Source organism: Phyllostomus hastatus, unplaced genomic scaffold (assembly GCF_019186645.2).
Source record: "Phyllostomus hastatus isolate PE091 unplaced genomic scaffold, TTU_PhHast_1.1 phas_contig_86, whole genome shotgun sequence".
Taxonomy (NCBI): Eukaryota; Metazoa; Chordata; class Mammalia; order Chiroptera; family Phyllostomidae; genus Phyllostomus; species Phyllostomus hastatus.
In genome coordinates, this window is record NW_025333977.1 from 68,702,553 (window position 1) to 68,726,590 (window position 24,038).

The following is a 24,038-nucleotide window of genomic DNA, read 5'->3' on the forward strand; positions in this document are numbered from 1 at the left end:
AAGGCCCACAGGCCAAATCCAGCCCTCCAATTTGTTTTATCCAGCCCGGCACCTTGTTTCTACTGGGCAGCAACACCAAGCTCCTTGCCCCTAGTTAAGAAGTAGTTACATTTATACAGTCCTAAAATTACATTCAACCCTTGGAAGGCAACTGCAAGGCTAATGTGGCCCCCCATGAAAATGAGTTTGACTCCCCTGTATATAATATAAGAAGTATTAATATAATTGAAGTCCCCTTTTGCTTCTGAGCTTTCAACCAAGAGGCTGAAAATACAGTTCCTATGGGAAGAGTAGTATCATGAATGCTTGAGTAACAATAATATACAGGGTGGGGCAAAAGTAGGTTTACAGTTGTTTATATGAAAAATAATACAATAATTAATAAATAATAATACAAGAATAAACCCTGTGTTTCATGTACTCACAACTGTAAGTGTACTTTTGCCTCACCCAGTATGTGTGGGCAGAGGCAATTTGAATTCTGCAAATAGGATGTCAATCTACATAATTTCTTAGAAGTAATAAGGTAAAAAAACACATAGGAAAGGACAGTACATGAAATTTACTTAGTGCTGCAGAGAGCCCTTAGCATACATGAAAATAAGTATGAAAATAAAATGTGAAATTTTGCCCATGGTCATTACTGACAAAAGTTCTATCAAAAATTTTCACAAGTGACCTAGAATTGGCTGTGTTATTGAGGTATCCAGTTCTGGAAAAAAAAATGGATGATAAAAAATGGATCTACCTGCAGGAAGATGTGAGAGGTGGGAGGACTGGTGAGATGTGAGTCGATGCAAACAAAGGACAGGTGAAACATAAAGGGAAGATCACTGGCTTACTGGGCTCTAAGCTGTCGGGAAAGGAATCTATGAATTTCTGTGGGCTACTCTCAAAAGATATTACCCCATGTGCCATTGAAATCAAGTAAGTCTTCAAAATCCTGGATATCATTAGGGAGCATATTAGAAATATTATTTATTCCTTTATTTTTGGAATACTTCAATGCAAACAAGGTTATCATGCCTCAAGAAATGTATGATGAAGCCAGAGAATGTTCCAAGATGGATAAATAACTAAAATGACCAAGGAGATGAAGGACTCCCAGCTATGGACAAACTTAACTGTACATCTCTACCTAGAAAGATGAAGTCTGAAAATAGATATGGTGTAAATCAATAGTGTAGCTAATTTTTTAAATTAAGAGAAACTATATAACTTAAAAAGTAGACATTAACCTGATCAAACTCTAGAAAGTAGATTGGAGGGGAAAAAATAGCCAGTTGAAGGAGTAACAAAAGGAATTTACAACTGATCCATATTAAGGTTTTCAGGAAATTTAGAATTATGTGAGGTAACACCCTAAATTTTGAACATTGGCACCATAAAAGGGAGCCAAACTCTTCTACAAATCCTTTGTTGATGCCTCTTCCAGGGACCTAATACTAGTTGAGGGGATGATATAAGTGACCCAGTATAGTGATTTATCCACTTAAACAGGGGTGAGGTTTAGAAAAGCACATACCATTTAGAGTGTCCTTTTCACATGTTTCAAAGGAAGAGCCATAACTTCCCACTGGAATTCGGCCAAAAGTAAAACTGTCACAAGTACTGTTTTCACAAAAATTAGCTACAATAAAAAGAAAAAAATCATTTTAAATTACACTTTTCTTTTTTAAATTTCAAACCAGATAAAAGTCAAAGTTCAAAACCTATCCAGTATAATTGGAAGGGTAATAGAAAGCTTGTAGGACTCATTGGCCCCCCCAGGAACTTCCTACTTTCTTATGTAGTTAAGTTACTACCATTGGAATAACTAGTATGTTAGATAACAGGTTCCAGTTTAAATGTGCATAATATAGCCCTGACCAGTGTGACTCAGTTGATTGGGTGTCCTTCTGCAAAGCACAAGGTCTCAGGTTCGATTCCAGCCAGGGCACATGCCTGAGTTGCAGGTTTGGTCCCCAACTGAAGCACAAACAAGGGGCAACTGATCAATGTTTCTTTCTCACATCAATGTTTCTCTCCCTCACTTTCTCCTTCCCTACCCCTCTCTCTAAAAATAAATAAATAAAATATTTTTAAAATGTACAGCATTTGGTAGAGGTGGGATGTGATCACTAACACATAATCAAGAATAGTGTGACAAATAAGTTGAAATATTGAAAACCTAGAGCCTGTGGTGACAAAGAGCAACATGAGGAGGTGAGTCAAAGCAAAAAGGCCAAGGTCTTGGGCATGTGGAATATGCTAGCTGGTAGGAATGTAGGGGATGGTAGCAGTGTGCTTCTGGAACTCTGGATCCTAAATAAGCAGCATGAAGTGTGTATAGCATTAAGAAGCATTCTGTGGATCAACAAGTGACTTTGAACTTTGATTCTGAGATACCATTAATCAATGCAAATCATTAAATTAATAACTTCTCTTCAAGAGAAAGAAAAGACAAAAACTTCATCTAAGCACATACTTAAATAGAATAATGCATCTTGATTTCAGAAAAGTTAAATGTATTAGAACTGTGATAGATAATAAATGTGTTAGAATTGGAATGGTGTGATACAGCTTATCACAAGTTGAAAAGACCTAAGAAAACCATATCACCAATTACTCTGTGTTAGACACTGCACATAGAAGGGAAAGCAACAGCAAGTTTACAGAGAAACTTGATAGCTGGAGAAGAGACCAAGTGTATTCAACATGCAGGTAAATAGCACCAAAACTCAGCTATTGAGCTAATAAATACAAAAGCCATCATTATTATACCCATTGTTACTATAATTATTAATAGAAACTTCAAGAAGATTTTTTGCTGTCCTTGTTAACAGAAGGGTCACCTAAACCTCAAGCTCTAGTATTATCCCAAGAAACTTACCAATTGTACACCTCAATCCTTTCCATTCTTCTGGACAAATGCATCTGCCATTTGCCCAGGTTCCACCATTTCTGCAGAACCCTGTAGGGATGCTTGCTGGGGGTGCATATGTTCCTAAAAAAAAAAACAATAAATAATAGAATGATGTATGAACTGGCTGATTGGTTTCTTCTTTTGGGTCTGTGGCCTTTAATTTTCATATGTAAAATCATTACTTTGTGTAGCATTGCTCAGATATATTCTTTGTAATGTCATCACAGGGTAAAGAATGCTAGCTAGATGTTATAGAAAATAATAAACCATATTTGAAAGACACAGCACCTTGACCAAGAAGATTAGAATTTACTTAGGGAAACAGGAGATTATGTAGATGATAGATAGACAGACCAATTAACTCAACACCCAAATTTGTAAGTGCTATCGAAATGTAGAAAAGAGGGTTGAGGACAGGAGTAACCTATGCAGGAAAGACTTTCCAGAAGAGGTGGTATTTGAATCAAATTTTAAGACTAAATCTAGAAAAGATAAATACAAATAAATGGCCCAAGAAGGCAGGATACAAAGTACAAAATACAAAAATATGGAAAGTTATGATATGTCCAAAGAACAGAGAAAAGGTTAATATATCAGGAGCACAGGTTCTATGTGGAGCAATAGTAGGACATAGATTGGATTATGAGTGATTTTATAGACCAAACCAAAAGGATTTAAACCTGCAGAAGCTTAGCAAGGCCTTGCAACAAATGAGCAACATGATAAAGAAAGTTTTTTAGGAAGATACTTCAAGCAATATGGGAAGTGACTGAGGCATGTAGGACTAGCTAAATGAGAACCTAATATAAAGCAGTAGGTCTAAGGAGGTTAGATGTCAACAGATTCAGGAAGCATGCCTGGATAGGATTATTATGATTTAGTGACCAGTTACTTTAGGTTGGGAACACTAGGGTCTTTAAATCTGGTGACAAGGTGGATGATGAGCAAATTAATTTAAGCTTATGAATACAAGAAGGAGTTCCACTTCCAATAATAATGGAGTAGATTATACCATACTAGCCCACCTACAGATAATGATTTCAAACTATGGACAAAAGTAAACAAATGAATTACTAGAAAACATTGGACAGCAATGTAAAGCAGGCAAACACTGAAAGGTATTCCACGTTTATATAGTCTTGGTTTTTAAACCTTTAAAAAAAGTTTAACATATATGCAGTCTAACATATATGCAATTGGAGTTTCTAGAGGAGAAGAGATGGAATTGGGTTGATAAAAGATCTGAAGAAATAATAGTCAATGATTTTCCTAAGTAGCTCAGTAAAGCACAAACAAAATAAATACAAGAAAAACCACACCTAGGCACATCATAGTGAAGTCGCTGAAACACAGAGATAAGGAGAAGATCTTGAAAGAAACCAACTACTGACCCAGACAATTTTACTAGTGAATTAGCGAAGAAATAATGCCAATCTTATATGTACTCTTTCAGAAAATAGAGACAAAGATAAACTTTCCAAATATTTCATAATACTAGGATAACTTTGATACCTAAATATGACAAAGACACAAGAAGAAAATCACACATGAATTAACCTCATTTATACAGTTGCAAAAAAAAAACCACTATATAAAAATAGCAGCAAATCAAATCTAGCAATATGTAAAATCTATAATGCAAGGGACTTCCAGCCAAGATGGTGGCATAGACACATGGCTTACCTCTTCACACAACCACATCAAAATTACAACTAAAATGTAGAACAACCATCATTCACACCCATCAGAACTGAGTTGAATGGAAGTCTGATAACTTGGAATTAAAGAAACCAAATTCATCCAGACTGGTGGAGGGGAGGGGTGCAGACTCAGAATCGGCTGGTCCTTCACGCATGTGTGGTAAATTAAAATTCAGGAGAAATATCTTGGGAGCAAGAGGTCCCTACCCCACAAGAGCCCCCCCAGTCTAGGGTTCCAGAGCCAGGAACATAAGTCCCCACAACTTCTGGCTGCAAAAACCAATGGGTATTGAGTGGGTGGAAGAAACTTCTAGAGCTCCAAGCCATTCCTCTTAAACAACCCACACACAGACTCACCTACTCAGACTCATTCCCTCTGAGCTCCAGCACAGGGGCAGCCTCTTAAAAGTGAAGTGTTGGGCATCAAGGCAAGCAGAAGCCATTGTCCCTTTTCTAAATCCTCCCACACAGAACCCACAAGCTAGTGCCATATCTGAGACTCCTTTAACCTGGTGGACACTATTTGACCTTCCCCAGAGGTCCCCAGAGACTCTGCCCCTCCCAACTTACTGGCCCACCCAAGCTGCCTTTCCAAGACCAAGAGGTCTTGGCTCATGCTTCAGAACCTCCAAATCCTCTCAGACAAGCAACAGCTGGCCTCAGTGAGCCCCAGACCCAGCACTAGCAGCAGCCAGCCTAGATTCACAGTGTGGGTTCACCTGAGAATCTCCATGTCCACCACAAGTAGCAGCCATCTTGATTGCTTTATAGCTCAGTCAGGGTGGCCCCAGGCAAAACATAGGTGGGGGCTGACCTTGACCTGCACCACCTGGGAAATCCCAGGGTCAACACACCCAGTCAACAGCTACAGACCACATTGAACCATCACCACCCTGCTCCTATACAACTGTCCTCCATGGAGGGTGGAGGTTGGTGATAAGTGGTCATAGCTTTTTCTTGCAGCTGACTGGCCTGGATAAATCCCTGCCATTGATCTGCCAACACCAACCAAGGCTCAACTACAAGAGGAGGATGTACTCAGCCCACATGAAGGGTACACCTTGGGTATCCAGTTTGGGTTACAGAGGAGGCTATGCCACTGGACCCTATAGGACACAAACTACATTAGGCCACACAACCAACACATGGAGTCAAAGCAGCTCTACCTAATACATAGAAACAAACATCGGGAGGCTCCCAAAAAGAGGAGACAAAGACACCTGGCCCAAATGAAAGAACAGATCAAAAGTCCAGAAAAAGAGCTAAACAAAATGGAGATAAGCAATCTGTCACATGCAGAGGTCAAATCACTGGTTATAAGGATGCTCAAGGAGCTTAACGAGGACCTCAACAGTATAAAAAAGATCCAGTCAGAAACAAAGGATACATGCATAGAAATAAAGAACAATTTATGGGGAAACAACAGTAGAGAGAATGAAGCAAAGAATCAAATCAATGATTTGGAACATAAGGAAACAAAAATCAACCAACCAGAAGAACAAAATGAAAAAGGAATGCAAAAAATTGAGGATAGCATAAGGGGCCTCTGAGACAACTTCAAGAGGTCCAACATTCACATTATGGGGGCTTCAGAAGGAGAAGAGAAAGAGCAAGAAATTGGAAATCTATTTGAAAAAAATAATGAAAGAAAACTTCCCTAATTTGGTGAAGGAAATAGACATGCAAGTCCAGGAAGCACAGAGAATCCCAAACAAGATGGATGCAAAGAGGCCCACTCCATGACACATGATAATTAAAATGCCGAAAGTTAAAGATAAAGAGATAATCTTAAAAGCAGCCAGAGAAAAGAAGTTAGTTACCTACAGGGCAGTTCCCATAAGACTGTCAGCCGATTTCTCAAAAGAAACTTTGCAGGCTAGAAGGGATTAGTGAGGAATATTCAAAGTCATGAAAAGCAGGGACCTACAGCCAAGACTGATATCTACTCAGCAAAGCTATCATTTAGAATCAAGGGAGAGATAAAGAGCTTCCCAGAGAAGAAAAAACTAAATGAGTTCATCATCACCAAACCATTATTATATGAAATGTTAAAGAAACTTATTTAAGAAAAAGAAGATCAAAACTATGAACAGTAAAATGGCAAAAAATACCTATCTGTCAACAATTGAAATAGTTTCCAGATGGGAGGGTGGTGACGTAGGGGAATGGGTGAAGAGGTGAGGGGATTAAGAAGTACAAATAGAGCCCTGGCTGTGTGGATAATGCTTGATAATTCCCTTTGCTCCTTTCCTTCATTAATATCTAGCTACCTATGCTAACAAAACCAAAGTAGAATTCAACTAGAAATCAATCACAGAAAAATATCTGGAAAATTCCTCAAATATGCGGAAATTAAACAACATACTTCTAAATGGTATGTAGGTTAAAGAATTCTCAAGAAAAATTTAAAATATTTTGAACTAAATAAAAAAGAAAGTGATATTCAGCAAAAGCAGTGCTTATAGGTAAATTTAGAGCATTGAATATGTGTATTAGAAAAGAAGAAAGGTATCAGATTAATTATCTAAGTTTTTACCTCAGGAAACTAGAGAGAAGATCAAATTTAGTCTAAAAGAAAAAAAGTAATAAAATTTTATGGGAGAAATCAATGACGTTGAAAACAGGAAATTAACAGAGAAAATCAATGAAACCAAACATTAGTTATTTGAAAAGTTCATTAAAACTAACAAGCCTCTAGCCATTCTAACAATGAAAAAAAAAAGAGGGAAGGCACTAAATACTAAAATCAGATATGAAAAAAAAGATTATCACTACTGATCCCATAATATTAAAATCATAATAAATAATAATAATTCTATGTCCACATATTTGATAACTTAGATAAAATGGAACAATTTATCTAAGTATATAGTCTACCAAACTCACATAAAAAGAAATAAGTAATCTAAATAGGCCTATATTGATAAAGATACTGAATTAATAATTAATAACCTTCCAAAACAGAAAGCACCAGACCCATATTCATGATTTAAAAAAAGAAAACACTCTTAGCAAAGTAGGAATATAGGGTAACTTCATTGACTTGATATAGAACAACTACAAAAAAACTACAGCTAACCTCATACTTAATTATAAGATGTTAAATGCTTTTTCCTAAGATTGAGATCATGGCAAGGACGTCCCTTGTCACTACTCCTATTGGACATTATACTGAAAATGACAGCTAATTCAATAAAACAAGAAAAGGAAATAAATTGTATACAGATTGGGAGAAAAATTAAAACAGTCTTTGTTCAGAGATGACATAATTGTCTGTGTAAAAAATCCCAAAGATGCACAAGAAATAAAAATAAAACAAAAAAAAAAACCCTGGAAATAATAAATGATCATAGCAAGATTTAGAGATAGAAGGTTTATGTGAAAAAATAAATTGTTTCTCCCTAGGAGTTTCTGCACTGTGCAGATAGGGCAAAGTTAGATTCTATAGCCTGGGGTTTTAATTACTTGTAGTGACTTCCCCTCCTCCCCACTGTTTGTGACCCTGAACAGATGACAGAATTATTTAATACTTCTCTGGACTAGTGAGAAGATCTTTTTAAATCTCCTTCTCATGGTTAAGACAGACCTTTAAGTCTTGAGTTGTTATGCCTCTGGCTCCAAGCCAACACCCCCACTTCACACCAGGGAGAAGTCTTGCCTCCTGTCCCCATGTATGCATGGGAGCCACAAACCTCAGTCACTGGAGCTTATGCCAGTAACTGCTTGCTATCACGGTATTAACATTTCTCTTAGTTTCTGCAAGCTGGGATTTTCCTTCAAGAGAGAAAGCCTGCTTATATATTTAAATTATTGTCATATTTATTCTCCGCTTCCATGTGTTTGCTAGTAGGAAGGAGACCTATTTATATTTACTCAGTCTGCCTTTTTTGCTGTAAGTCAAGAGTCATTCTTAGACTTAAATATTTTGACCCCCTTTAGACTACAGACCATGGATTACATTTCTAGGTCCTCACACAATGCCAGATGCATGGAAGGTACTAACCAATGTGTGCTGACTGGCTTCTTTGCCACTTGCATTTTAATTGAGGGCATCAAGCCCAAGCTGAGCTATGCACTCTATTGTAATCACATTTTTAACACGTTGTGCTCCCTAGTTCAAGACTCTACCCTCTGAAATACCTAAATTACCCACAAAATATAACAAAAGTAGTATTAGTATTTCTAAGCCTCTTTGTTTTAAGTAAAAAAAAATCAGACTTGGAAAGATTCAATGTCTTTATATCATATAACTAATTTTTAGAATTATGGACTCATAGAAGTGACATTAGCTATTCATTAGCCCAACTTCCTTATTTTATATGCAATATACACAGAATACATTTTGCATAAAGAGTAACTTGATCCAGATCAATAATTAGTTGATAGTTGAGTAGGGACCAGAATTCAGATCTCTTGGTTACTGATCAAGTGCTCTGCTCCTTCCCCACAGTGCTTGCCTTTCCTTTCTTTTTTTTTTTTAAGATTATATTTATATCATTTTAAAGAGGGGGGGAGGGAGGGAAAAAGAGAAGGAGAGAAACATTGATGTGTGAGAGAAACATCTATTAGTTGCCTCTCACAAGTGCCCCAGCAGGCCCACAACCCAGAACTGTAACCCAGGCATGTGCCCTGACCAGGAATTGAACCCATGACCCTTCACTCTATGGAACAATGCTCAATAAATTGAGTCACACTAATCAGGGCAGTGCTTGCCTTCACCAAAATGCAAGCAAGTGAGCATCAACTTCTTTTTGCTTGAAAATCCATATACTGAAATATATTTAATAGTAGTGTTTTTCTTTTATAAAATTGGTATGATGTCAATAACACTTCCCTACAGTCTTTCAAATTGTAATAATTAAGATTTCCAGAAATATTAGCCCCAATTTCAAACCTTTACTACACATTATGGAAAACTAAATGCAGAACACATGTGACACATACATCATACTGCTTGAGAAAATAACATAAAATACTAAAAATTTCAAATGAAAAACATGAATTTCTCCTCCTAAATTCAAATGAGACAAAATTAGACTCCATTTTGAAAAGTCTAGTTTGATGAAGTGGAGGAATAAAAGTATGTTTCCTTAGTCAAAGGAATTCCATCAGGAAACTCTAGTGTCTGGTTAAGAGTTTTTAGGGGTTTAAAATTCAGACATCTCTTATTTGTTCCAGGCCAAAAATTTGAAATATTCAAGTGAGAATAAAGTTTACTCTTAAACGTGAGAAAAATGTTTAGGAAAGTTAATCCACTGTGGAAAAGTTTTAAACAAATAATTACATAAAATGTAGTCATTGTTTAAGATAAAGGTTGTTCAATGTTAACTCCTTACATATTTCAGTAAACCGGTTAATATTTTAATAAACTTCCTCAGTGGTGTAGTATAATATAAATGTTAAAAAAACAAATGTAGGAAGATATGGCAGTTCTTAACACTGTTTCTGTTTCTGTTTCTGTTTTGAGCTAGTCAATTGAACTTAATGATTAAACTTATTGTAGACTTTTCATCTGATAAATTGTTTCAATCCAAAGGTCTAATCTAGGTCAATGGCATCTATTCAAGGTCTAATTCAGGGAATGGAGAAAACTATGCACTAAATTATTTAAAAATTCATAGATAAAAAATAGTAGGCAGCGTTTATTAAGAGATTGCAGCATACTAGACATCATCTTAAACCTGTAAATGTATTAACTCATTTTATCCTCACAATATCCCTATGAGGTAGGCTTTATTATTTCTCCTATCAGGGGAAACTGAAACAAAAAATGTTGAGGAACTTATTCAAATTTACTCAGCCAGTCAGTGTTGGCATTGGAATTTGAACACAGGCAGTCTGGCTCCAGAGCTTTTGTGTTTTCTCCTACTCTTGTACTTTTGCCCCTAAACTCTAATGTATACACTCTTCACCACCATATTCTATAGCAGATCTTCTTCCATAACACGTCTTATCAGAGACCCATGGGTGCTGGTTGCTTTGAGAATTTCAAATGAATATATCTAACACCTGGAAATCAAGGAAAACCCCACTAAGCTAAGGTTCTAGAGTCTTAAATTAAGAAAGTGACTTAGGGAGTGAGTGAAATCTTGTATCCTGGCAGTTGCCATCAGTTTTGGCTCAAATAAACTAATACAAATTCTCCCCACCCCGCCAAAAGAATGACTTTTAAAATGGAATCAGCAATGTAAACATCATTAATTCTGATGTTAAAATAATTCATGCCCCTCAGCCAATTACATAACAAAATTTATTCCTCAAAAATTTTTCTTCCCTTTTATAGGAATTATTTTCTTGATTTGGAGAGTGGTATGAAGAATATGAAGAAGCGAGACAGGAGACCAGAAACAGACCAGAAGGGAGGTTTCCAGCAGCAGGATTAGACTAACAGCACAGCCGCCTAAAACTCAGCTTCCTCTGCTCAGAAAACACTTCTCTGGACCTTTTTTCCTTGAACCCCAAAGTGCACTCTGTCCTCCAGGAACAGGCATATGAGCTTGGTTTATCATCCAGTTTGTCTCTTGAGGAAGTGCTGTAATTTAGTAAAATGAAAGCCAACTATCTGTGGACAGATTATTTTTTGAGACCCAATAAACTCTCCTAGATCTCTCTCCCACAACACCCATTTCCTATTGTGCAAGGGTTTCAATGCTATGAAGTCTAATCTTGGGGCTTGGAAATATTTCAACCGACTAAAGTCTGCTGTTAGCCTGAGGCCCAAGCAAGTCCTGTGACAGGGAATGGAGGTTAGAGCATCTGGAGAGGAGTGGGGAAAGCAGTCATGAGGGCAGAGAGCAGAAGTCCTAAAATCCAGAAGAGTCCTAATCATTGTTGCTAATATGATACAAGGTTAAGACACGCTCCCATTGGTAAGAGGTAAAGAAAATATCTCCTACTGTTATGGTTCTAGATATCTACCTGATTACTTCAGGCCTAGATCAAGTTGGAAAATGCCAATGGAAAGACAGACAATAAAGCCTAATGATGTTTTAATTTTACTTTTATCTCATGCTTCTGTGTTATAAGGTTCGTGTTACTGGAAGCACAACTCCAGCAGAGATGGAGCACCTTATATCTGTCCATTCTGAAGATACATATGATAATAATATCCTAAGTAGGATATTATTTTAGGAAGAAACCCAAAGTGAAGATGTTGGAGGGCTGTCAAAATTTAGATTTGCTCCAACACAAAAGCATCCTGCAAGATTATTGAGCATAAGGTTAAACAAAAGAGGCCACACACAGTTGGAGAGATCTTAATGAAGCCAAAGTCGAAGAAATGGTCAATATGTTTGCATGGCTTGGACCAGAGGAAGAAAACTAAAAGTGTCTGTGTTAAGGATATATGCAAATCCAGAATTACAGTGTTTTAATATTTTGAGTCAAATCACAAAAAATTGTTAACTGTTATTTCACTTTTGAATACAGCTATTTGACAACTTTTATTTCAGTTTCTTTTCTTTTTTTACATAATTCTTTTACTTACTCATTAACTCTGTATTGACAACTATATTTGAAGTACTATTTTAGTACAGGGAATACAGATTAATAAGTCAGGTTCCTGACTTATTCTAAGAGCTTTCATTCTAGAAACGGAGAGACAGAAAATAGCAAACAAACAATTAGGAAATTATGCGGTGATAAAAAATATGAAAAATACATGTGAAAGAGAATGAATGGGGTGATAACTTTAGACTGGGTGGATAGGAGTGGTCTCTTTTAGGAGGTAACATTTAACCTAAAACCTAAACCTTCAAAGCAGGAGATAGGCATGTGAAACTCTGAGGGAAAGTTTTCAGGCAACCTGATATCATCAGACAAGAACTCCAAATCTTGAGCTCCATTTGAAAATTGCAAAAGTCACCAAGAGTTATGAAAACATTTCTACCAAACAAAACTTCAAATGCATAGGACATCCTGTTCCTGGGAGCATAAACAGAATAAGTACTACATTTGGCAATATTTTTGTGAATTAATACACATTTGTACCTGTGTTTACATTTATATTATTTATAGGCATATAAATATGTATTAAAACATGTATTATTTCAAAAATATTATGATGTTTTGGTAAGAAAATAGATCATTAATATTACAACGTTTTCGTCAGCAGCATATAAAAGTGCCAAAGACTACACTAGCAATCCTAAAAGAAGTCTCATCAATACACATAAAATGCTGTCAACTGCATCAGGACCAGAGCCTCGAACCAAGATTTTTCTAAGCAGTCTTATTAAGTAATAGGAACAAAATAAAAACCTTCATATACTATACAGAAGATCACCAGCTTTCTAGAGGACATGTCTTGAAGCACTTCTTTGATATTTAAACCAATGATTCACTTAAAAAATAAAAAGGTAAACTCACACAGAATAATTAGACAGAAAGGAGCACATTTGTGATTTATCTGATGGTCAGCAGATATTGGGGCTGTGTGCATGTGAGAAATCTTTCTATTAAAGGCAATCACCAGGATGAACAGGAAATGAACCATATTGCAGGCAATGCAATCCGAATGTAACCCCTTTTGCTGTGCTAGACTAGAAGACCAATGGCAGATAGTCATATAACATTGCAAAGATGGGAGGAAGGGCTTTTGCACAACATAGCAGAGGTGGCAAAGTTATGGCAGTTACTCCACAGTCAAAAATCTACAAATACCAGTCAACGACTCAGAAACCTTAAAACTGAAGCAAGAATATTAATCTGCTCTCTAGAAACAGCATTAATAAAGCAGATCTCGTTGACTTGAAGGCAATGTGATATCCCAAAGTGCCTAACTTTGCCTAGCAAAACAACAAAATGCTCTGATTCTACTGATGACTGCATATCTTTGTAAATTAGGTTTTCAGCCACAGTTGCCTCACAAGACAAATCAATTGATTGGGTTACCATTATCTTGCTTTTAATTAGGCAGAATAGTGTAGGAATAAAGAGCAGGGACACTGGAGTCAAAATGACTAGATTCCAATCCACAAACAGCACTTTCCAACTAGGTAAGCTTTAAAACATGCTATGAGTCTCTGTTTCCCCATCTGTAACACAGATATAATGATATATGCCTCAAAAATGGTTGTCAGGCCCCGGGTGGCTCAGTTGGTTGGGTGTTATCCTGCAAATCATAAGGTCCTGGGTTTGATTCCTGGGTATATGCCTGGGCTGTAGGTTCTGTCCCCAGTTGAGGTGCATATGGAAGGCAGCCAACCTATGATTCTGTCCCTCTCTTTTTCTCTTCCTTCCCCTCTCTCTTAAAAAAAAAAAGTGGTTATCAGGATTAAATGAAATAAGGTTTGTGAAACTTTTAGCATAGTACCTAGTACATAGTAAGGATTTTTTAAATTGTCAGTTTTATAATGTGAAATAATGAAATACCCATCATTCCTTAAAAAATAAATTTAAACAATTAATCTCTATATCCAAATAAACAAAGGGACCAAAAGGACACCATGCAATAATTACGTAAGATGGGATGAGATGAGATGGAGTAGAATGAGTGGAAAGGAGTGGAGTGAAATGAACCCAAATTTTACCAAAACAAAACCTGAATAAAATGCACAAGGCAAAATATAACAGCAAGCAGTATCAGTCTTTCAATCTTTCTCTTTAAGTGATAGTAGTAACCTCCTCCTATTTAACCCGGTTTACCCCCAAAACTGAGGTGTGTCCTTTATAAAAAGAGCCAATTGAAATTCTGCTTAGAGCAAGGAAATGCTTTTCTTTTCTGAGGAACTGGTGTGCTTCTGCATGGGACATTTGTCACTTGCTCTGCTTGGTGAGAAGGGTGTGATAATGGTGTGGGGCCTTAGCCCTCAGGAAGCTCAGGGATGCGTTTTGTATTTATTTTTAGCAACTCCCCCTAGCCTTTGACTTTCATATACTCACTATTCCCCACCCTGTCTTCTTTCTTAAGGTATGTGTGTACTTTGGTCCTTGTTTTCAATAGTTCTGTTGTACCTGGATCCTTTATAAGTCACCACAAATTTCCCTTTAAAAGTAGATGTCATATATTGCTTGTTTTTTTGTTTCGTTGATTAGGTTCCTGTTAAAGGTGAGATCATACGGTATTTGTCTTTTGCTGCCTGGCTTATTTCACTTAGCATAATGCTCTCCAGTTCCATCCATGCTGTTGCAAAGGGTAGGAGCTCCTTTTTTCTTTCTGCTGCATAGAATTCCATTGTACCCAAGACACTGAAATAGAGAACAGGCTGACAGTGTTCAGGGGAGGGAATTACAGGGGAATTTCAGGGGGAAAGGGGAAGAGTTTACAGGAACAAGTATAAAGGACACATGGACAAAAACTAGGGGTGGGTGGAAACAGAATGGAGGTGGGGAGGGCTGGGTGGGTGGGTTGGGATGGGAGTAAAAGACTGAAAATTGTACTTGAACAACAATTAAAATAAAATTTTTTAAAAAATCTCTTTAAAAATAAAATAAAAAAGAGATTTAGAAAACAAAAAAAAGTAGATGTCATATAAAGGAAGGAAGAAAAAAAGGAGGGAGGGTAGGAGGAAAGTTTTTTGTTTTTTTTTAAGTTTACTGTTAAATAAGGTCTTACAAATTTAGGAGCCCTAATCAGACAAACTCTAGAGCTCACACTTTTTTTTAACTTCAGCTAAACGACTTTATAAGCCTTAAACAAACACATAAAAATACATTTTCCTCGAGTTTAAATTTTACTGTTTTTGATAATTTTCTCATGCCAGTTCTCTACAGCCTGACTAATACAGTCTTCTAGAAACTTTGTTCTCTGGGGCGGGGCGCGGGGCACGGGGCGCGGGGGAGGGGGGCGGAGGGCGGCGGGGCGGACACCAGCGCTGCTCTCAGCCCCCCCCCCGCCCCCGCCCCCGCTCCCGCTCCGCCGCGCCAGCACCCACGACCCCATCGACCCCATCGGTCCCCGCAACCGAGCCTCACAGCGCGGCCCTCGCTCCTCCGGGTTCCCCACCTTCCGTCCTCCGCAGGTGCCTTCCCAGACGCCAGACCGCCTTTTCTTCGGTCCTCCCCGACCGGCAGTATTTACCCTTACTGACTCTGTTTCCTTAGAAACTTGCAGTCTTTCACAAAAGGGGAATGCTGAGCACAGCCAGCTTTCAACCCGGTGAGTCAAAGATCCTGCCGTACGGAGCCGTCCGGGGTCGTGCGAGGAGTCTGTTGCGAGTTTCTGGGGCTCTCCTTCAAGCCGCCGTTTCCCACAGCACTGCCCGCCCCCCCTCCCCCCGCCAGGCTGTGTCTAGCACAGAACAGGTAACTAAAAAATATCTGTTGAAAACCAGGAAAAGTGTTTTCTAATGTACCCTAACTTTTGAGTAGTTTTCTATACTTGAAAAGGGAGAACTTTGTGTGCGTACCACATTATTTTATTTACAATCCTAGAGAAAATATTCTTAAACGTCCTTCTTGAAATGAAATTTCACTCTAGATAGGTTTGATGATTTGTGTATGTGTCTGTCCATAACTATTCCTTTCTTAGATTTAGCTAAACAAATCCAAACGTGTTATTAATGATCTTAATGATTGCTCTCTATTTAGTCTGGGGTTAAAAGAGCCTAAGGAGGCAGATTCAACCATGTCACCCATCACCTTGCCCACTCACACACACGCCATCATGTGTGTACAGCAGTACACCAGCCAGCAATGGACCCTTGTCCTGTATTTCATGAACAGCACCTTGGTGGGCAGCCTCAGCCCCGAGCCAGCACTTTTCGGTACTGTGGCAAGTGTCAGGGACAGAGGCTCAGTGCCTTCTCTCACTCTAAGTTAAAGATAGTAGGACAACATTACCTCTCTGGATCCGGACCACAGCCCTCCAGATGCCCAGTCCCAAAACGATGGTGGTCAGCAGCCCACACACAACGGCCACCAGTGTTCTGAGGTCACACACTCGCCAGGAAGCCATGGGAACCCAAACCGAAGATCCACTCCTGGGTGAAACCAGCTGGCTTCTCTTCTCACTCCAGGAAATTTAATCAGAAACTACTCCAAAAATAAAAATAACTTTTTCTTTCAGGCATCTATCAGGCAGATGTCCTCATTTTCAAAAAATTTTTAGCATAATCAGGAAGGATGCAGTTCCAATCACCTAATGAAAGGTGCAAACGCAGCTGGCAGTTTCCTCACCTTTACTGAAGGAAACATGAAAAAAGTGATTGGAGTGCAGGAAAAGGAAGATAATGAGGGCAATAAAGAAGAAAGGGAGGAGATAGGTAGCAGGGTCAAAGGGTAAGTGTCCTTACAAGCAAGGAAGTGGGGAAGGGAACAACGCAAAAGGAGCCAGAGAGGACCTCAGGAGGCAGTGGGCCTGTCGGGGACCCACGGCTCAGCTCCCTGCGCTTTCGTTAGCAGGCTCCAGCAGAACCCAGACTTCTTTGTGGGGAAATGAAGTAGGCTGTCAACAAGAGGTTGCAGAGGGATGCCCACACCCGAGTCCAGTACTTGCACTTCATAAGGAGCCCACACTTGGACAGCTGCAGGTGGGTGTCATGGGCACAGCACGGGACGCACTGAAGCCCAAGTTACAAACTGTCTGTTATGGGCTGAATCCTGTCCCCCTAGGTATTCATAGTCTAAAGGCCTGACCCCCAGTGCCTCACGCTGTGATCTTATTTGGAAATAGGGTTGTTACAGAGGTAATCAGTTCAAAATGAGGTCATTATGGTGGGCCCTAATCCAATATGACTGGTGTCCTCATAAGAAGAGGAAATTTGGACACAGGAATTTTATATTCCTTTTGTGATTTGAAGTTTTCACCTTATGCATTTATTATGTTTTTAATTATAATAACCACATCTATTATTTCTTCAATAACAAAAGGAAGCATTTTCAATAACTAATATATGTAAGAGAAAATACCTAGTACTGTGCTCTGCACTTTACATATCTTTATCTGACTTCCCCATTTTCTGTGCAATAACCCCATATAACAGATATTTTCACCCTTTGTGTGAATGGAGAAAAGGGACTTGGGTAGGTATTACTCTAAATGGAGCTCTGTAGTTAAGGTAATCTGGGTGACCCTAGGTTACACAGAGGCAACAGTTTCCTTTCACTGCCTTTAATTAAAGGCTTTTTTCAGAGTCTTTAATATGTTCATGAACATTGTGATTTGTAAAGTTCTTAGCATTATTTAACCACAGAATCCCCTTCTTGAAAATACGTTCTCACAGCTAGCATTCCTGGAACATGCTGTGGAGACCCCATCCTGCACGACCTGCAGAATGGTCTTGGCTCAGTGGTAGGACTGCAGGAACTGCTTGCCCATGGGGCCCATGTTTGTCAAATGGCACTGGTGTTTTTCTCTTGTGGGGTTCCAAATACTTTGAAGAGGTCATAGTCTAGTGACAGAAGAGTTACTTTGGGTAGTGCCCAGACATTCTCTTCCACACTTGCTGGAAGCACTAGAATCCTGGGATACTACAACCACCATAGCTTCTTAGTGCTTCTGTATCTTCATCTGTATGTCAACTTTCCAGCTAGGAACTTTAGAAATTCATGGAATGGAAGAAATCCCTAGGCACAGAAATTTAGATGTTGACATATAAAGGTGTGAATTTCTATTGGCTATAGACAGTATATAAAGTCATTAATTTTTATACACACAATTATACAATTTTTCTTTGTATGTCAAGACGACAACAAAGAAAAAGTGTGAATAGTTCACTTATTCACTCACTGTGACCGTGTTAGGTGCTGAGGATAAAATAGTGAATGAGGGAGCAAGGTCCCCACTCTCACACAGCTTAGACTCAAAGAGACCTGGATTTGTACTGGCCTTGTCTCTAGTTTGCCCTTCACCACGGACAAGCTGTATCAGCATCTGAACTTCTGTTTCTTCATATTTTAAACAACCTGTCTGAGGCCTTTGTTCCTGATCATTTCAGTCCTAATGCTATTAGTCAAGAAAGAACAAGGTAGGTGTCTGTGGGGATAGAGAGATGCACTAGCCCAGAGCAGATGTTAGAGCCCATGGGGGTAAGGAGGGAATCTACAAGGGGAGGGCAAAGGGAAGAGGAGAGCCCAAGAAGTGTCAATAAGACACCCATCATGTGATGGGGACAAGCAGCCTGGCATGGGGCATCAGAACGAAGGGGCAAGAAAGGTGTCCAGGTAATAGACAGCCCAATGTGGGAAATCAAAGCCAGAGCAGGGAGAGGAGGACATTCCTTCAGAGAGACCCAGAGGGGTCAGGAGGACAGACAGGTGCATCAGTGGGCTGGAGGGCTGTGTTGGGAACTGCCCTGCCTGGTTTCAGGAGCTGTAACCACCCCCATGGCTAAGGCTGAGTGAGTGACATTTGGACCATAAGCCACTAAGGAGACAAAACTTATCTCCCTGGCAGGAGCACCGCTTCTGCTCTTTTTTCTTCACCCTGCCTGGCCCCCAATGCTTGATCAGTTAGCCAATGATGGGTAAGATTCCTTAAGGGAGAGATGACCTAAGACAGGCATGATCATGGGGAGCCCCCAGGGAAGGACTTGGGCTATAGCAAAAGGGGGTGATGGACCCTCACCCCTCAGGTTTGACATAGCCTGAGTCCTCATTCTGTCCACCAGAAGTCTCCTAATCTCTTGGCTGCCTTACTTCCCCTGCCTGACTTAAGCCTGAAACAATGACAAAGGGTGGTGCAGCTCTGTGCTGGAAAGGGTGGTGATCAGGCCGAAGAAAGAATATATAAAATCCTGTGAAATCCACTTTGCTAAGAATGCCCTCAATCAAATGGTAAGGGTCTGAGCAGGAAATGAGTTTGTTTCTCAAAGTTTTGTAGCCCTTTAGCTAACAGACCCCGACTCAGAATAAGTCCTTGTAGTTCTTTGTATGTTATCTATTATTTGATCCTTACTGCCTAACAATGATTAATGAGCTTTTACCTGTATTCCTGTGCAAAATGAACCCAGTAAAAGTCTATTGAGGAACAGGTCCCTGGCCCTTCTCCTTTGAGAGATCAGCCACCTTTCCCCCCCAAGCAGATCATGTCTTGGCAGACTTATTCTCATCTGTGGCAGCTGGAGGTGGTGGGAGGGGGGGCCTGTGGGTGGACCCCCCCAACAGGGGTGGGAAGTCAAAGCCACGGTTACTGAGGAGGTTATCCACATGGGGTGGCAAACTAAAATAGGGAGTCAAACCGCAAGCAGAGAGAGAAGGGTGTCAACACGTGGATGGGAGTCAGGGGTGAAGATCAGGGATTGGTTACATACTAGATGATCAATCAAACAGGTAAACATACAAGAATAGTTGGAGCCATTTTTTTACTCTAGCATAAGAGGGTTACAAATATAGAAGAGAACTTGGATTCCATAAGAATTTGAAAACAATCATGATGCGGACCCTGGCTCATGGGGTCCGTGACATTGTGGATGAGACAAGAGAAATTCACATGGACTACTGAGTCCTGTGGAGGAAAAGGGAACAGCACAGCTTCTCTCTCAAGAGAAGAAAAGCCTTGGAGCACCTCAGCCTCTCAAGGGGAGAGTGCTCCAACCCTTGCCTTGACAAGCTTTTATTGCTTTTCTGGGCACATTACATGATGGTCCTCACTTACTATGCACATGTTTGCTTTAGATGGTTACCTTTTACTGAAAACAAAAGAGAGGATGTCGCTAATCACATCACAGAAGAAGGACATTTGCAAATACAAAGGGAAAAGTGGTTGAACAAGTTACACTCCATACTGGGTAGGTTTAGCACAGACTATAGGAAGTTACAGTAAGTACTTGCTGCCTCAATTCAGGGTGTGGGAGTTTTAGCAAAAGCAAGTCTCATAGCAGTCTAGGTATAATGCAGGCCTGATTCCCCATGGGAAAACCTATCTGTGGGTGTGGGTCCTGTGCATCTCGGAGTGGGAGCTGGGCCCACACCATGTGGAATGGTCTTCTATATAATTGGAAATATTAAGAAAAGCCATGCAATGAACTCTGAAGCAGGCATATCCTCCAGGGAAGATGGCCATTAGATGAATGCATGAATCAGTCAGAAACTTCTTATTCAAAAGAGGAAGACTTAGAGCTACAACAAAGACAAGTGTTTCAAAGGAAGGGGTGTGATATTACTTTTTATTTCTAATACTTGAACTAAATAATTTCCATGTGCCTTAAAAAAAACCCTGTGGCATTGGGTTGGAATTGGATGTATGATAAACACAAACTCATGGTTATCTATAGATCCATATATATATATTGTGGTCAATAAATATATTTAGATACAGGTTGCGGCAAAAGTAGGTTTACAGTTGTTTGTATAGAAAATAATGCAATAATTAAAAATAATAAAACAAGAGTAAACTCTGTTTCATGTACTCACACAACTGTAAACCTACTTTTGCCACCCTGTATATAAACAATATAGAAGTAAACATAAATGCAAAAGTGTGTTAATACACAAAATTTATATATTTTCACATTTATAACATATATCACAAACTTAAACACATACATTCGCTAGCTCTGGTCACTGCTATGGTCAGGAAGCAGTGACAATCCATTAGCAATGAGCACACCCGAAGCCCAGATCTTGATTCCTAAAAATTATTTTCCACGAAAAGGAACCTGGCTTCTGAGGCAGGGAAAATCCAAGATGACTTCTCAATATCTTATGCCAGAAAGCAAAAACATATTCAAGGAATAATGGGTACATATCAAGTGGACACAGAATCCAGCATGCAGTGACAATTTGAGTATCAAAATAAACAATTCTTATAACATATTATAAACCATTAAATAAAATAAGAAGTCTACTGAATCTGAAATTCCGGGGCTGTGGCCCAGCAATTTGGCTTTTAACTCGTGCTCCAACCTGATGCCCACTGAAGTTCCATCTCTGCTGTTTAGGGTAATTCTCCCAAAGGGAGGAAATCAAATTTGCAATAAACTAGCATATATAGCAAGAGATGAAATGGCTTTTTGTGTAATAGGACATTCCTTTGTTAGTGCTTATGGGAAATCTCAGGGCTTCAAAGATTGCCAGACATTCAGATAAGTATGGTAAAGGTCATAACAAGCCTATATTTTTGTCATCTGTGAAACGACTATTCTTTGATTTATCTTGTTTATTTACTTAACCAGATTTTTCATGGATTTATACCCAGAAGTGTCAAGAAGTTCTGAAATCTCTTTTGCAGGTACACACTGTTTTATTGCACTTCACTTTGTGGAGCTGCATAGATGTGGCATTTTTTTAATACACAAAGGCAAGACTTTCTACCAGCAAAATGATTACAGCTTGCTTTTTTGAAATACCGGCTTTAACACAGTTGTCTGGAATGGAACCCACAATATCTTTGAGCTATGCCTATATTTCCCTTTTCTCCGGGCTGTGACCCCACGGAGAGTTAAGCACACAAACACCTGCTTACCTTACCTCCCATGACATTGATGACAAAGGCTGGTCTCACCTTTCCCACATCTTATACCTTAGCAATGAGCTGGTGGGTTTCTCCATCAGAAAGCCTCCCAGTAACATTTGCTACTCCTTCATTATTGAAAACTTGTAAATTTACCTGTTTGTATATCTCTACAGCCCTGCCACTCTCTTTTTCTACCTGGTGGTCAATGAAGTGCAGGGAGAAAGGTATCAGAAAAGCTTTTCTTAACCAGGTGACTGAACCTTCTTTGTGCCTTCCTGCTTTTCTCTGCGCTACATGCTTTGTTCTTCCTGGCTCTCCAGAGCCAGGTGCTCCAGGTAGCCTCTCCAGGGCAGATCGTCTCCTGGAGGGAAAATTAGCATCTGTCTGCGAAAAGACTCGCTTAACACTAGAAGTTTGTTGCCTATGAAACTAAAATATGTACCCATGAAAGATGCTAATGTCTGATTAATGTGACCCTGAATTAACCTCTCTGTGTCCCAGAAGATGAAAAGGAACCCTCAAATTCTCCTTTTAGTTTTAGATTTACTTCTGTATCTTGCTCCAGAGAACATCAATTTCTCTCTTCATCTCTTCTGAATCGTTCCTTACATCCTTTTTTTCCATTTTTCCTTTTTATTTCTTCCCTTTAATGTCCCCCAAATTTGAGCTGGTGGGCATAATATGGTCAAGACTGAAAGAGGAGAGAAATTATTGATATAGTTAGGTTAAGAAATATAGGATAGTAAATAATTTGATTTTATTATTTTCCTCTAGAAAGCTTGATTTGGGTGAAAGGCAAATCCAGAATTTATAGTAACTAGACAAGAGCTATTCAGCCAAGAAACATTACTCCCATGTAAATACTAGTCCTTCTGAAAATGGTAGTATGAAATCTTAAGCTTATCTGAGGCAAGATCTGATATTTTCAATGTCTTGCACAAGCTCACATTATTATTTATACCATAACAAGATAATATTCTGGATCTTAAATCTATTTAGAAAAATTATTTTACAGAAATCACTGGTGCAAATAAGAATTATCGATTGTAACACAAGATTCCTTCAAAATTTAGTGACTTCAAACTCAACACCATTTATTTGCCCCAAATCAGGTAATTTGGACAAGATTCAGAAGGGATGACTTTGTACCACATTATCATTTAACCAAGTCATCTGAAGTTCCACTGGAGCATCAAGGATCCGAGATGGCAGTTCTCACATGTCTGGGGTCTCAGCTGAGATGACTAAAAAGGCCAGCTTGGCTGGACCTCTGCCTACCTCATGCTTTTTACTCCTCTGGGGCTGCCTCCTCCTTGAAGCCTGTCCAACAGAATAGCCTTGCCTACTTCCCATGGAGGCTGGGGTTCCAAGACAGCAACAGTATAAGCTGTAAGGTCTAGGAGTGTAACCTGCTCAGTGCCACTTTTACTACATTCTACTGGTAGAGAAAATCACAAGGCCAGTCTAGATTCATTGTTTGGGAGGGGGGGCAGGCTATAAAAATGGATGAATTTAAGGAGGTAGAATTCAATGGGGGTTATGATGTTTCATTTCATATGTCATCTTGGCTTGGTCATGGTACCTAGTTATTGGTCAAACATTATTCTAGATGTTTCTGTGAAGGTATTTTTTTAGATGAAGTGAATATTTAAATCTGTAGACTTTGAATAAAGCAGATTACCCTCATCCAAGCAGTTGAAGACCCTAATAGAAAGTGAAGGAGGTGCAATTCTGCCGGCAAACTGCCTTGGATTCGGACTGCAGCAACAACTCTTTGCCCATCTTCTTAAGAGCCTAAGAGCTTACCCTGCAGATTTTGGACTTGCCAACTTCCACAATCACATGAGCCAATTTTTTAAAATAACTCTCTGCCTATCTATCTCACTGGTTCTGCTTCTGGAGAACCCTGACTAATTCAGTGACAGTTTTGCAACATGTACCATACACTTTTCAGATAAGGCTTATTATCCCCAGAAAGCTTAACAATAGTGTATGACACTCAAGGATTTTGTGATCTAGTTAGAGAGAAGCCATATAAAATGTAGAGCACACCAAAGATAGCAATGCAGAAGTCACTACTTGGTAAATGATTTACTCT

General features: G+C 39.1%; 1 protein-coding gene across 2 annotated transcripts in view; it reads right to left on the reverse strand.

Moving 5' to 3' along the window:
* Window positions 1-16,828, reverse strand: part of ADGRG7 (adhesion G protein-coupled receptor G7) — a 63,940-nt gene extending 47,112 nt beyond the window's left edge. Inside the window, exons 1-3 of one of the 2 annotated variants that reach the window (XM_045851985.1) lie at window positions 16,387-16,828; window positions 2,873-2,986; window positions 1,526-1,630 (exon numbers count right to left, since the gene is read on the reverse strand). In XM_045851985.1, coding sequence (XP_045707941.1) covers window positions 1,526-1,630; window positions 2,873-2,986; window positions 16,387-16,501 — 334 coding nt within the window. In that variant the 5' untranslated portion in view covers window positions 16,502-16,828. Of the gene's footprint in view, window positions 1-1,525; window positions 1,631-2,872; window positions 2,987-15,550; window positions 15,793-16,386 lie in introns of those variants that run through there. The other variant, XM_045851986.1, reaches the window with a different exon arrangement.
* Between the last annotated feature and the right edge of the window lie 7,210 nt (window positions 16,829-24,038).